Consider the following 13849-nt stretch of genomic DNA (forward strand, 5'->3'; position numbering starts at 1 on the left):
AATGAGAGGAGAGGTTGGCCTGGCATGCTAGGTAGCATTGATTGTATGCATTGGACTTGGAAAAATTGCCCCAAGGCATGGCAAGGAATGTATTGTGGCAAGTCTCGTGATGCAACAATTGTGCTAGAGGCCGTAGCATCCGAGGATTTATGGATTTGGCATTGCTTTTTTGGTATGTCGGGCACTCTCAATGATATCAATGTGTTGCAACGGTCTCATTTGTTTGCTAGGCTTGCTAGTGATGATGCTCCTGCTTGCAACTACACTATCAATGGGCATGAATACACAAAGGGGTACTATCTTGCAGATGGTATATACCCTCCCTGGTGCACATTTGTCAAAAGCATCAAAGAACCCAAAACTAAAAAGCAATGTGAATTTGTAAGGGTGCAAGAGGCAGCCCGAAAAGACATTGAAAGAGCATTCGGTGTTTTGCAATCTAGGCTTGCCATTGTCCGTGGTCCTGCTCGTTTTTGGGATAAGAAAACCTTGAAAAATATTATGACATGTTGTGTTATCCTGCACAATATGATTCTTGAAGATGAGAGAGGAATAAATTTGGATTTCTTCTATGACAATGTGGGTAGTCGTGTCAAACCAGCTAGAGACCCTAACCGCATTAGAGCTTTTCTTCAAACATACAAGGAGATTGAAAATGCAAACACCCACTTTCAACTTCAGGAGGATCTCATTGAGCACCATTGGCAAAGGGCTGGACAGTGACTCATTTTTGTATTCATTTGTATTTGTATTCATGACAAGTTTTGTATTGCATTATTTAAGTTTGCTATGGTGATTTAAATAATTATTTGCAATGTGGATGATTATTGTATTATGTTTGATTTGAATAATTTAGCTTTACTTTTGATTGTTGTATTATGTTGGATTTGATATTTGCGGGCCGATGAGATGCGGAATGCAGCGGCGCAAAGAGCAGACCCCGCATAGCCGACCCGTAAAAAAGCATATTCGTGGAAGAAAACATGTTCAAGCCAACCCACAAAAGCGGTTTTACGCGAACTGCAAACGCGTTTTACAGGCCGGCGGGATGCGAGGTCTGCTAGAGTTGCTCTAAGACACGTTAAGAGTCGGAGCTTGGGAGTTTGATTCCTGCTTAACTGCCCTTATCGTTGACGCAGTTAGCTTGTCTAGCATCAAAGGATAAACTTAGCTGGACAACCATCATCCCCTAAATAAATAAAAAAGCCTGGACAACCATCAAACAAAAAAAATAACGAACAGCAAGAGGAAGTTGTCAATGAGAGGGCCACAAAAAGGATGTAACATCATGTTAGATGTGAGATAATATCTCACATCTAAATGTAATATATACAGACCCTAAACATTACATTTTGCATTTGCATTGGGCGTGCCCCTGTCAGATAGAGGCCTCTAATGTGCAGTGTGACATGTTGACTGGTGATTGTTCAATTTATGTAGGTGTCTTGTACTTCACCTTCCTGGTGCTGCCGTCTAAAAATATTGTTTGCTAGTTTTCCATGCCAAGGGTGGGAGATCTTGGCAGTTTTCTCGGAGGGTTCTCCTAGTAACAATAATAATCTCCATATGTCTATAATGGCTCTCGGGTTTAAGGATATCCTTTTTATCCATGCTGTGGATGTTCTTATTATATGTTTAGCACAGATATTTTCCAGATATTTTATGAAAAAGTAACAAATTTAGGTGGATATAGCTTCTTCAGGCACCCGGTTTACATAATGTAGGAAAAAGAATGTTTGCAACATAGAGAAAATGTCAAAATTAGAGAATCCAAGCTGTTACACGCCTAGACGAGATGATGACTGAAAGCTTAATTCTCCGAGCCTGATCACACGCCGTTCTTTCTTCCTGCAAGAGTTAGCGCGCCCCCACCGGCAAAAGGACGGGCGGAGAGGAACTGGTGGCGGCGAGTGCCAGAAGGTAGACCAACATGTTGCCAGCCGCTTGCGTCTTCCAAAACTACAAAACTTTAGCGAGCAACATCGCCACAAACATTTCCCAGCATGGTATAAGCTCATTCTCATTCAGATCTCTTGGGACTTTCTCTTTCGTGATCCCGACTGTTTCTGTCCTCTCTCCTTACGGCCCATACTGTCCCCAGCTTCCTTGTGCTTCCGCTGCTGCTTCTTCAAAGTAGACTTCTCGGCCTCCCCCTCCATGAGATGTTCGTACTCTTCTAGACTTGCAAATGGAGTTGAGCGGCTCTTTCGCTTTTGCCCACGGGCTGCAGCTGCAGCCTTTACATCGGTAACATCATCATCTGAATCGTCAGCACTCTCGTCCACATACGACAAGTTAAGACCATCATCTTCATCATCATCCTCGTCGTCATCTGAAATGTCATCCAACACATCAGCATCACTGTCATCTCTAAGCAAATCCCCTTCCTCCTCAAATGCCTTGGCGTCCAGATTGTCGTAGTCATATTCTCCATCCTCCGCGGACTCATCTTCCAGCTCCTGCATCTCGTCATCACTTTCATCCAGCTCCTGCATCTCGTCATCACTTTCATCACTGCCATCATCAACGTCATCAGCTAAGAGCTCTCCAGTATCTTCATCCAGAACTGAAGCTTTCTTCTTTGCCTTGGGCTTAATAGGGCCTGTCTTGTTCATGTAGAAGCGATGGAAAACAACATCTTCTGGAGGAACTTCATTTTCTGCCAATTCTAGCAGATCTTGTCCAATGAGATGATGATTCAGGTCAAGCTGCAGACACAAACACACACACACACACACAGAGACTTACATAGATCAGCCAACAGAACTGCGGCAGTGACAACTCGTATATATGAAGAGGGAGTGCCACATGTGCTGTCACATGACGATAGAATCCATAACCGAAAAGATAGTCGAAGGTCAACACTAAACATGAGATCAGGTAAAACATATGCAGTTATTTTTATAGTTGCCAAGACAAACTAGAAATCATCACGTACTTTCAGATGTATAGACAGGTTGATTTTACGTATGAATGTTCAAATTAATTATGAAGAGCATACATATGCAGGATATTCTCACTTAATTCCAAATGTAACAATGAATATTCTTATGCAGCCACTGCCTAAACGATGGAAGCACACAAAAGATAGCACTAACTCAAAGGAAGTAACGAACATGTGAACAGTATATGAGTGATTACTACTTTGTACTGTCCATGACACACACGGACAGTATCTGCTACGTGACAAAAGGCACTGGAATGATACTAATGCGGTCCCCTCATATTGGTGAAGCTACAAGAGATTATGGGAACCATGACAGAACGAACATATGACAAGTTGACAGCTATACAGGTGATGTTTTTTTCCGCAAGTTAAAAAATTAAAACATGAAGAAGTCATTGTAAAATCCAGAGATAAAACATCTTAGAAGAGAAACAACACAAGATGAACAATTTAAATTCAACAAAAGAAAGTAAAAGCAAATAACAAATTCGTACCTTTTTAGCTGGTGCAATTTGTGATCCACCATGCCATTTCCCTTCAGCGATGCGGTTTCCTTTTGGTTTCTTCTCCATGAATTTGTCAAGGAAGGCAGGAAGCGACAGGTCTGTCAATGGATCACCATTATAAACAATATTGTTTCCAGATAGCAATGTCCTAGCCATTGTAAATACTGACGGGTGCACATGTGAGGCCAATAACGTTAGCTCCCACCAACTAGCACGATCTGCGTTGCTGAGAACACAACAAAAAGCACGAGTGATCAAGAACATTGTTTGTATTTGTAACAAAGTACAAAAAAGGAGAGAAAATTGTGAAATAGTATGATGTTATAGATTATTAGGGATCTTGTCAAAAAATGGTGACTGGTTTTGTATACCAAGTGGCCAATTCTCTTTGAATTTTTTCTTGTAATTGGATTGCAATAGTATACCATTTCAAGATGAACTAGATTATCAAGAATGCTACACGATATTGCCACTAGCGTTTCAAAACAAATAAACGGAAATTTATTATACACCTGGATCAGATAGTAGAGCTAATCCAAATTAACATGATGCATACCCATATTTCTATCCTTGCATTATCAAACAACATAATCTGAAAATTTCATGCAAAATATAGGATTAAAAAGACAATACCAGTAAGAAGGCTCTCTGTGTCGTGGATTATATAATACATGTGATGTCGACCCCTCAGCTGATGCATTGGTTTGACCGTTCTCATCACTAGCGGACACTTTTACTTGTTTCGTAGCATCAGAATCATCCTCGCCGTCAGAATTGTATTTCTCAAGTGAAGCCAACATACTATCCTGTTTGATTGGACTTGTTGAAGCAATAGCAGGGTCCTCAGGATTCTCTACAATGTCTTCGAAGTGTTCGATACCATCATCGACAGATTCATTCTGGAGCACAATCGTCCTGAAGATTTTGATGTAAATTATGTACTCAATAAAATTCAGTGAGATCATATGGTATTGACAAGTCACCACATACCATAATGGTGGCTTTGTTTTAAGGACCTCAGACAGTATGAAAAGGCATCCACAAGCATACTGTGGAGGGCGTTGAAGAGCAACCTGTTCAGAGACATCACAATTTAGTTATTAGAGCTTCCCTAGTTCCATTCAATTCCATAATCACAAATAATACAGGTAAAACTAAAAGATTCAATATTTCGGATTTGTAATTATACTATTATAGTCTAAACAACGATTAGATTTTAAAAGCCTTCGCCCGGATTTCTTTCCCTTTTCCCACATCCCACTGTAGGACAAGTGGGTGGTGGAAAATATAATATATAAATAAAATACAAACACATCCCTTATGATATTGTCACTTTTATGTCATATTTCAAAATATCAGTTCTAGTACTTTTCTAAAATATCACAAATCACGAAGCATGTAAAACAGGCATAAGAGTTGCAGTGGGAGTTTCTACTTGACAATCCTACTATCACAACAATGGTGTAAAACAGAAATAAGAACAGCACAAACCATGTGGTTAATATTGTTTTGTGACCAAGTGTGAACTTGGCTCTAATCATATTGCGGGAACATACCTTATTCTTCTACTGGTTTGTACTCAGATAATGACAACATCACCTAATATCCAATTCTGAACCCAGGCTCATCTGCACCCGGTGAACAGTAAATTCAAAAAAATCCGGGTTTTTTTTTATGGAAGATCTTTGAGTGCGTGAGATGTGTACCAAACTTCAAAGCATCTGGGCATCTAAACCTGTGAATAGTTTCAAAACCAGATTGAATCCAGCCCAAACCATACGACTCTGCCTCTTTCATCCAAACCAATCCAATCCAAACTTTAACCACCATAATCCAGACCAAACCAAACTACCCACGTTTTCAACCCAGCCCCATCCAAACCATTTTTCATTTTTGGGTTGAAACTGCAGTTTGAAACCGCGGACACAAGAAGCTGGTGTGCTGGCCAACCCATGCCCGGAGGATGGAGAAGCTGGTGTGCGTCCGTGTGGACCTCCACACCCACCGCTGCGGGTAGTTGATCTTCAGCTTCAAGTAGCAGGTCATCCTTGATGGGTAGTAGGGCCGGTGAGTCGGAGGCGGCGCTCAAGCGTGGGATGCCGAGTCCGAGGGAGAGAGGATGTCGAGGAGCTGGGGCGCGAGCACACTGGCATGCACTCGGAAGCTTTTGGTGACAGGGACGTGCACGGGCGAGTGCATTGGCCAGCACGCGTCGTTCGTAGCCGGAGGCGGCATAGAGCACTGCGTCGATGAGGTCCGCCGGGATGCCATGGCCACCCACATGCATGACTCGCAAGCGGGAAGCGGCCGCGCGCGTCGGACAAGCAGCCGACGCTGGTAAGTCTCGGTCAGAGGCGTCGAAACCGGCCACGTCGACGACCAGGATCTACGAAGGGACCAGTTTGCCGCCGCCTGATCGTAGGGGTCACCCAGCCTTAGCGATCCTCCACCGGCCGCGCGTACTCCATCGTGACCGTGGACAGGCCGCTCATTCTCAGTGCCTTCATGCACGCCATTGATGAGTGGAATGGATTGAGCTAGGTAGTAAGCTGGAGTGCAGCGAACTAGAAGCAGGCCATATCTTACGATTTGGTCAAGAGATTGGATTTTATCCACAGATTGAAATGGTTTGGGACCAACTCGTTCGTGTCCAGACCAAACCAGTCCAATCCAGTATTTGTAAAATCCAAACCACACCAGATTGCTTTAGATTCTCAGCCCATTTAAACCAACCAAACACAATCCGACAAGAAAACCAAACTGAAACTAAGGTTTCAGTCCAAACTATTCCCAGGCTTATGGGCATCTGAGTAGATCTCAGCAAAAACAACAAAATCAGGTCCCAACAGTGCACAAACAGTAAAGTTTTTCAGACCCCAAATTTGTCTTTTTTGCTGAGAGCTACTCAGACATCCAAATGCTCTGAAATTTGGCAGGGGCATCACGCACTCATGCATCTTTGTCCACACAAAAATTCTGATTTTTTATTATTATTTAGTGTTTGTAACGATATTTTTGTTCACTCCCACCCTGTAATCATATCTCTAAGACTAACCCCATCGTGGGCCCATCAAAACTAGTACAAGAGGCATAGCAGACACCGTTTCTGATACAACCTAGGGTGTGGTGGTCATAGCTGTGATATAACTCAAGTATTTACCTTTTTTTGTATGTTGGAAATGACGTAATTTAGACCTGAAATTTTGCATGATTGCATCTATGTACAACATACTCTTCCATATTACTACAAATTAGGACTTACTTATGAATCCCATTTTCACAGAATTTGCAACTTCTGGGGAATTTCCACTTGGAACTTTCATGTGCAACTGTGTAGTTTTTAGTTCCAGTGGGCAGTGGTGTTAGTGCTGTATAGTAGTGGTGTAACTAGTGTTAGTCCTTTATGCTCGTCCTGGGCGACAGGTAACTGATTAAGCCATAGTCGGCTTATATGTCGGGAGCCCACGACAACCATTTCTGTGATTACGAACTTCTAGCAAATTTAAGTAATATATTCGCATCGTTAGAAACATACCTGAAGCAGACGCTTCGAAAATGCAGCTACTCTCTTCAGCATTACATCGTTCTTCATTGCTTTCACCAACAGACCCAGAAATAATTCCGGCTGAAATATGCAAGACATGATTAGTCAGGTAAACTATAGAAAAAGATGCCTAACAACATATAAGGGTGAGGTGCAGAGCTACTTTCTTCATGGTTATCTTGTGCCAGGGAAGAGATTTATAAACCATGTTATTGTTCAAAGATCAAAGTGCACTAAAATAAAGAACACACAGAAAGCATGACAAAAGGGCCGGCAACTGAAACCTTTGATGAAGAAACAGCTGAAGGACTCAAAAGTTTCGCATATAACGCGCGGTAAAAACGGTCACTTGCTATCTGATTTTTTGTGGAGATCTGATATAAAAGCATTAACGCCTGAACACCAACATTGAAGTTCTCAGAGTGAACCTACATGCAACAACAAAATTGCTAGTTAGGATCTTTACAGGAAGCTATTATGTCCTTCAGAGAACAACTCAGCAATGTACTTTCACTGGTTAATAACCTCACCAGTCTAAAAAGAATTGGTGTCTGAACTTCCACAATATCATCAACTTCAGAGCTTGCAACATATGGTAGCGCTCTATTTACGCCCTGCATAAGATGAACTATCAATAAGAACTTGAGACACAAGTCAAGAACCAGTTTGAGCACAAAAAAAAGGGGCATATGTAAGCATACTGTTAGCACATAACATAACACGACGAAGCAAAGACAGTACTAGGCAAGTCTGCAGAGTGTGAGACATACAGATAAAAGTGCAGAGAGAAGGCGGGAATCCATCTCTAAATCTGTTCCTGCTGGTGGATCCATTTCATGGTTTCCATGTGAATTAGAGTCGTTGACCTTGTCCTCTCGCCCCTTTGTTTTCCCATTTTCAACCTTTTTCTTGCCATGTTTACTTTGTTTTTCTCCTTTACTATCACGAGGGTAAGACATGAGTACCTGACAACAGTGCCACAGAACAATAAAGAAACTTCAAATATTTAAAAGCAATTAACCCCATACAGGTGAGGAGACTATGAGGATGAACATAAAGCCGTAGAAACAAAATTGAAATATGATGTGAACTGCAGAAGTTTAAAAGAAAATAGGGCCAACAAGATGGCGAACTGAGGATGTGATGAAAGTAAACTAAATGTTGGCAGGAGAAGGGTCATCGCCAGTAAGAACGCCTAAGCACAGCAAGAATTATACACTTACAAACACGTCCAAACCTTGAAAACCGCAATGTAGACATCCACCAACCGTTTTGCAATTTTAGGTCCATCTCCTTTACTGGTAAGAAAAATATGGCTCAAAAAGTTGACCTGTACAATAACAACTTTAGTTTAGAAGGCAAGATAGCACATTTAAAATAAATACATCGTAGTTTGGATAGATGAGCATATCCCGGCATTCAGAAAGTACAACTTTACACAAATGTTATCTGTAAGAGAACCAATTTACCAATGTGCTCTGTGTATGAAATTCAGAACCAATGTTTGAATAAAATAGCAACGGAAACAATAACATACGGCTTGGTATTTGGCCCGAAGCCCAACATGTGGTCTGAACAGAAATGAGTCCACCTCATCTATCACAACCATCTGCAAATTTAAAATGTCCGAGAACACACAAGTGTTAAGTTTTTTATTGATTTCGTGAGAAAAATATAACGTAGTTAACTATAATAATATAACGTAGTTAACTATACTGATCGAACAGACAATTTATGACAAAACACGACAAATGCATATACCTTCATATTTGGATGAGTGGACAGAAGACCTGTTAACAGATACGCGGCACTTGATGCTGCCCTCCTTTCAGGATCTCCAAGCTGCAATAGTTTGCATCACGATGACTAAGAATAAGGCCGCTTCCCGTAAGGTATTGCTTATCATAAGTAATATATATAGCATTGCACTATAAATTAATCATATCTGCTTTGGGTACATCATAACAATTGAAAATGGAGAAATGGCAGAAAAATGACAACTTACTTTGTTAACAAGAGCTGTAAGTAACCGGCGTTCCTGTTCAGATTTACTCTTTAGAAGGGCAGAAACTGTCTGCAGAGGAAGAGGAAAACAACAAACAAGACACATTTCATGACAAGGAAACACAAAATACTCTTAATGATAGTAATAGCACAAATCAGTGGAAGCATGTCTATTTTACGAGGCTAGGATAAGTAAATCCTCAAAATAAAATGCCAGCCATTTCCCAGATCTCATGAGGACCAGTGGCCGAGCTTCCAGATTGACCAGGAATTGAAAACCGAGCAGTTGCAGGCAAGGGACCAGTTTTGAACCTCCTAGTTTTCTATTTAATTAGGTAATTTTGCTTTCACCAGTTCCTGGAGAACTTCGGTTGGTTCGAGAAAATTGCCGCCAGAAACTTCTACTCAAATCTTCATATTCAGTTACAAAACTAGTTTGGTTTTAAAGTTTTCTGGTGCCTACCAGGAATCAAGTTCCCTGCAGGAAATAGCTAGTTTCCGCCAAGATATTAAAACGTAAGACATATCTGGATAGGAAACTGACTTGAAATTCTATTATGGCTTGATAATTCCGTGTTAAATCGGTTTGAAAGATGACGCGGTATCAATTCAACAGCTAATCCCGAGATTTAGTACATTTGGTACAGCATCAACATATCTCCACTCACAATATGGTCAAAGCTAGATTAGATGTTATGCAAGTTTGTCGAGGCAAACCATGCTTAGCTGCCTCAAAATCGTACTGTTGTACTTCTCCGTTTCTATATATAAGACATTTTGGCAGTTCAACTTGAACCGCCAAAACATCTTATATTTAGGAACGGAGGTAATAGCAATTTCTAATGCAGCTCCAACGCATCTTGTCGAATGCTTGCGATTATGTTTTGATTTTTCACAACTACTTCACTGTTTTTGATATTTCCAAGTATCAGATGTGATGTAGAAAATGATAGGATATGCCCCACTATTTCCCCAATTGATTCTTTTCATTCTGTGACGGTATAACGCTAGTCTTTGCCCAGAATGAGAGCAAATAAAAAAGTTTGTTCCATATGAATCCACGATTTGGGCTAACCTTCATTGCTTTGTCCTTAAGGCTTGGCAGCATATCTTTTAACGCAACCTCCAGTGCAATAACAAACTTCTCATACCTGTAATAGTATTAATCATCACATTCAAAACTGAAAAAAAAAACCAATGACCAGGCAAGATAAAGGTGTCACATGTAACAATGGTAATGGGTCCCACATGCCAGCCATCAAGGTGTCACATATAGCAATGACCAGGCAAGATTAAGGTGTCACATATATCTTGCCATTGTTATATGTGACACATTTAAAATGCTGACCAATAGAATAATAATAAAGGTGTCACATATAACAATGGCAAGATAAAAAGTCTAGTGCCTTCATTCGATAATAAAGTAAGTGTTCCTAAATTGAAGGCTTATTTCTTCCAGAGTCCAGACCTACATATGGCATCTACTTGGATCCTGGATGACTCAAACGTAAATAGCCAGATACATAGTGGAGTGAGAAATACCTCTGTTTCAAGCAGTCTTCCCAATGCCAGAATAGGAGAAGCGAGTAGCCATCTTTTGTTTCAGGTAAAATGTCTAATGGGCGCTGAATAAGACTTTTCAACTTACGATCAGGCAATAACCTAGCAAGAGAATGTCATCAATATTCAATAACCACGATGACAAGAAATAAAAGAAAACAGAGAGCTTATGCCGTAAGAAAATAAATCTGGCAGTGCTAATTAATTAGTCTGGTTAATGTTCGAGAAAGTGTCACTCATAAAACAGCCGTGGCCCTCTCCATTCGTTTGTACACATGCGGTGTGATTCTTCTAAAATTAGCATTCCCAGATGACTGTCTCAATAAAACCAAAGAACAGGGGATGGAACAGCTGCACATCATTCCCGAACCAACAAGGGAATAGATGGAAAGCAAAGCCAGTAACATGAGACAGTCTAGTCAGATGTTAAGAGCAAGAAATTGCTATGCGGGAAAATCAAGCTGTGCAAGCTTCAAGTGCATGTGCTACGAAATGCTTTTGCGGGCATGTAACTTCTTGTTCCTGAACTTGTGTAAGCCTAGCAGTCTAGAAAACACAAAACAAAGAATAATCAATTGGAAAGCATATTTGCACCAGTAAAGAAGGGAGCCTTCACGCCTAATAAAAGACCAATGGTGCAGCCCATTCAAGTGGCTCCCGCAAGGATGCGTTCCAATTTGAGAAATGGCAGTAAGATTCAAGGAAAATAAGGTAAGAAATATAACAAGATAAATGCCACCGATTTTGCTTTAGTGTGTCCTCAGGAGGGAAAGGTTCTATAGCTACAAGGTAACAAAAGAAAAGAGTTCAGAAGATGCTAACCTCATTTCGAACAACTCCCTCAATGCATCAAAGCCTGTGAATGCATACCTTTTACCAACCTTTGATGCAACCATACCTGTTGTAATTTTGTTTCCAAAAAACAGAAAGAACCTCTTTAGAATACTTATCGAAGAAGAGAACAGAGACAAGATGATCTGCAAAACGGCATATTGACATTGAAAGTCCAGCTATACCAAAGATTGCAAACAAAAAATATGAAGTAACCCAAAACAAAACAAAACATGCTTCACAAACTTAGAACTGCAAGAAAGCTAATTTCCAGTATGCACAGACATAAAGCTTTGTCCAAGCAATATCCATCTTAGCTGAACTGCATGTTATATAGCAAAAACTGATAGTTCACAAATCTTTAAAAGCCTGTGATTTGAAACGATATCGATTTGCCATTCATGATAGATCTTAACTTTTCAATAGATGGTGGAATTTATCTGAAAATTGTGCTACTTCATCGATGTCATGATGGCCTTATGTATCTGGATAGCCCGGCGAGGTTCTAGTTCTAAAAGGATTGACTATATACTTATATTATTAAGTACCAGAATAAAACCGCAACCTCAGTTTTCAAAAGGAAATCTACGAGAAGATGAAAGTAGATGCAGATGGTAACTTCAACTCAAAAAAGTGAGTCATATCGTAAACCTGAGCAATCTTTCTCCAGTGGCAAGGAACGCATTCACTGACAAAGACCTCGCTGGTGTTCACATAAGACCAGTGGCAGTGATTAACTGATTATACTAAGTTGCCGACCATACACTACCGAATGACAGCAATGCTAATAGTCCAAACCTATGGCGAGCATCTGCCACTAAATAAAGCCTACTGCACATAACAAACATATGATACTCATCTAAGTTTTTCTAGTGACTTCAAGTTGGTTTTATATCTTAAAAGGTCTAACATTTATGTGATTTCCATCTAACATTCATGATTCATTTTTTATCTGAAACACTGGATATTTTCCTAGTTGCAGTCACATTTAATGCAATCGAATTGCTTCCAAATGCCACTTTTACTCAAGCGTTACATGAGATAAAATAAAACTGCCACTGTGATTGTAAAAGTTGATAAGTTGTCAGGAATCAGGATCACTTCAAAACATTCTTCCCTAGCTCAGTGTCTAGATACAGGAAGAATCTCAAATGTAATCTAGCTCTGTTTCAATGATCTACGAAGCATTATTGCCTCAATTTGTTCAATACGCAACCACGATGAGCATTTCAATAGTGCAACTCACCGAGGAGAGAGTCAAGCGCCCTCATGTTTGCTATTGGATTGTCCTCGACTAGACATGTGAACGCCGACACCTTATCGGCTGATGTACCAGACTTGGCCGACATTTCCAGGAGCTTCAGATCACCAGTTCCCCGCCGCACCGAGTCATACTCCCTCGAGTACTGCGCCATGAGCTTCTCTGCCAGCTCCCGCTTCCGCTCCACCATCCGCTGCATCTCCTGAAGCCCCACTGCTGGTGCGGCATGCTTACGGTCGCCTAGGACCCTGGCCTCCAGCTCAGCAGCATCAGCGTACCACTGCCCGGAGAGAGCACCCGCCTTTACCAGCGGGTAATTGGTGGTGGCACTGGTGGTGGCGGCGGTACGAGGGCCATGGAGCTCGAGAGGATGCGGTTTCTTGGTAGGTTTAGGGTTTTGGGGGGGTTCGGTGTTTGCGGGCGCTTCTGGGGTTTGGGGGTGCTTGGGCGGTTTGGGGGCGCTCATGGGGCCGGACTTGCGGAAGTCGGAGTCGTCGAACCCGGAGGAGTTGCCGGCGCCGGGGACAAGTCCCAGCGACGAGGCGAACGAGGCGACGTCGGACTTGATCGCGTCAATGTCATCCTCCTCCCCACCGGCGGCGGACTTCTTCTTCTTCTTCTTCTTCTTCTTGGTGGACTTCGGTTCCGGACTTACGTCGGACTTGAGCACGTCCGCACCCTTATCTTCACCCTCCTCGGCGGCGGGCTTCTTTGATTTCTTGCTGGACTTCAGCTTGGGGATTACATCGGACTTGAGCGCATCCATGCCCTTCTCCTCCCCACCGGCGGCGGCCTTCCTCGCTTTCTTTGCGGACTTGGGCTTAGGGTTTAGCTCCGTCATGGATAGATGCCGCGGCTAGGGGATATGCAGGCAGAGGCGAGGTGGGATATGGAGGGCGAGGCGGCGGCTGAGGGTGGCGCCGGTGGGGGAAGGACTGGAGGTGGAGGCGGCGGCTAGGGTGTGACTAGGGTGCTTGAGCAGGGCAATTCCTATTTGCAACTAACGCCTCTCCGCGAACCCCTTCTCCTTCTTGGGCCCGGCCCAGTAACCGGTATGCCGGAGCTCATCGAGCGACTAAAAACATACCGGTAAATGCGTCCAATATAATGGCCCTTTCGCACAGGCGAGCGCTCTGGGTGGCCCGGCCCATTTATCTAACGTAGCGTAGCTTTTCTGTACTGTTTCCTGGGAATTC

The 13849-nt window shown here is 42.1% G+C and overlaps 1 protein-coding gene across 1 annotated transcript; it reads right to left on the reverse strand.

Annotated features, from left to right (window-relative positions):
* Positions 1-1658: 1658 nt before the first annotated feature.
* LOC123144705 (CCAAT/enhancer-binding protein zeta) lies at positions 1659-13627 on the reverse strand. Its single transcript, XM_044563917.1, has 16 exons — positions 12639-13627; positions 11384-11459; positions 10544-10663; positions 10077-10152; positions 9003-9071; positions 8759-8839; positions 8535-8606; positions 8235-8327; positions 7768-7962; positions 7528-7611; positions 7282-7425; positions 6989-7078; positions 4444-4526; positions 4087-4368; positions 3442-3679; positions 1659-2708 (listed from the first exon to the last, which is right to left on the reverse strand). The coding sequence occupies exons 1-16, from the start codon at positions 13492-13494 to the stop codon at positions 2025-2027; spliced, it is 3243 nt and encodes a 1080-aa protein (XP_044419852.1). The 5' UTR covers positions 13495-13627; the 3' UTR covers positions 1659-2024.
* Positions 13628-13849: the final 222 nt, after the last annotated feature.

The sequence above is a fragment of the Triticum aestivum genome, chromosome 6D (genome assembly GCF_018294505.1).
Source record: "Triticum aestivum cultivar Chinese Spring chromosome 6D, IWGSC CS RefSeq v2.1, whole genome shotgun sequence".
NCBI lineage: Eukaryota > Viridiplantae > Streptophyta > Magnoliopsida > Poales > Poaceae > Triticum > Triticum aestivum.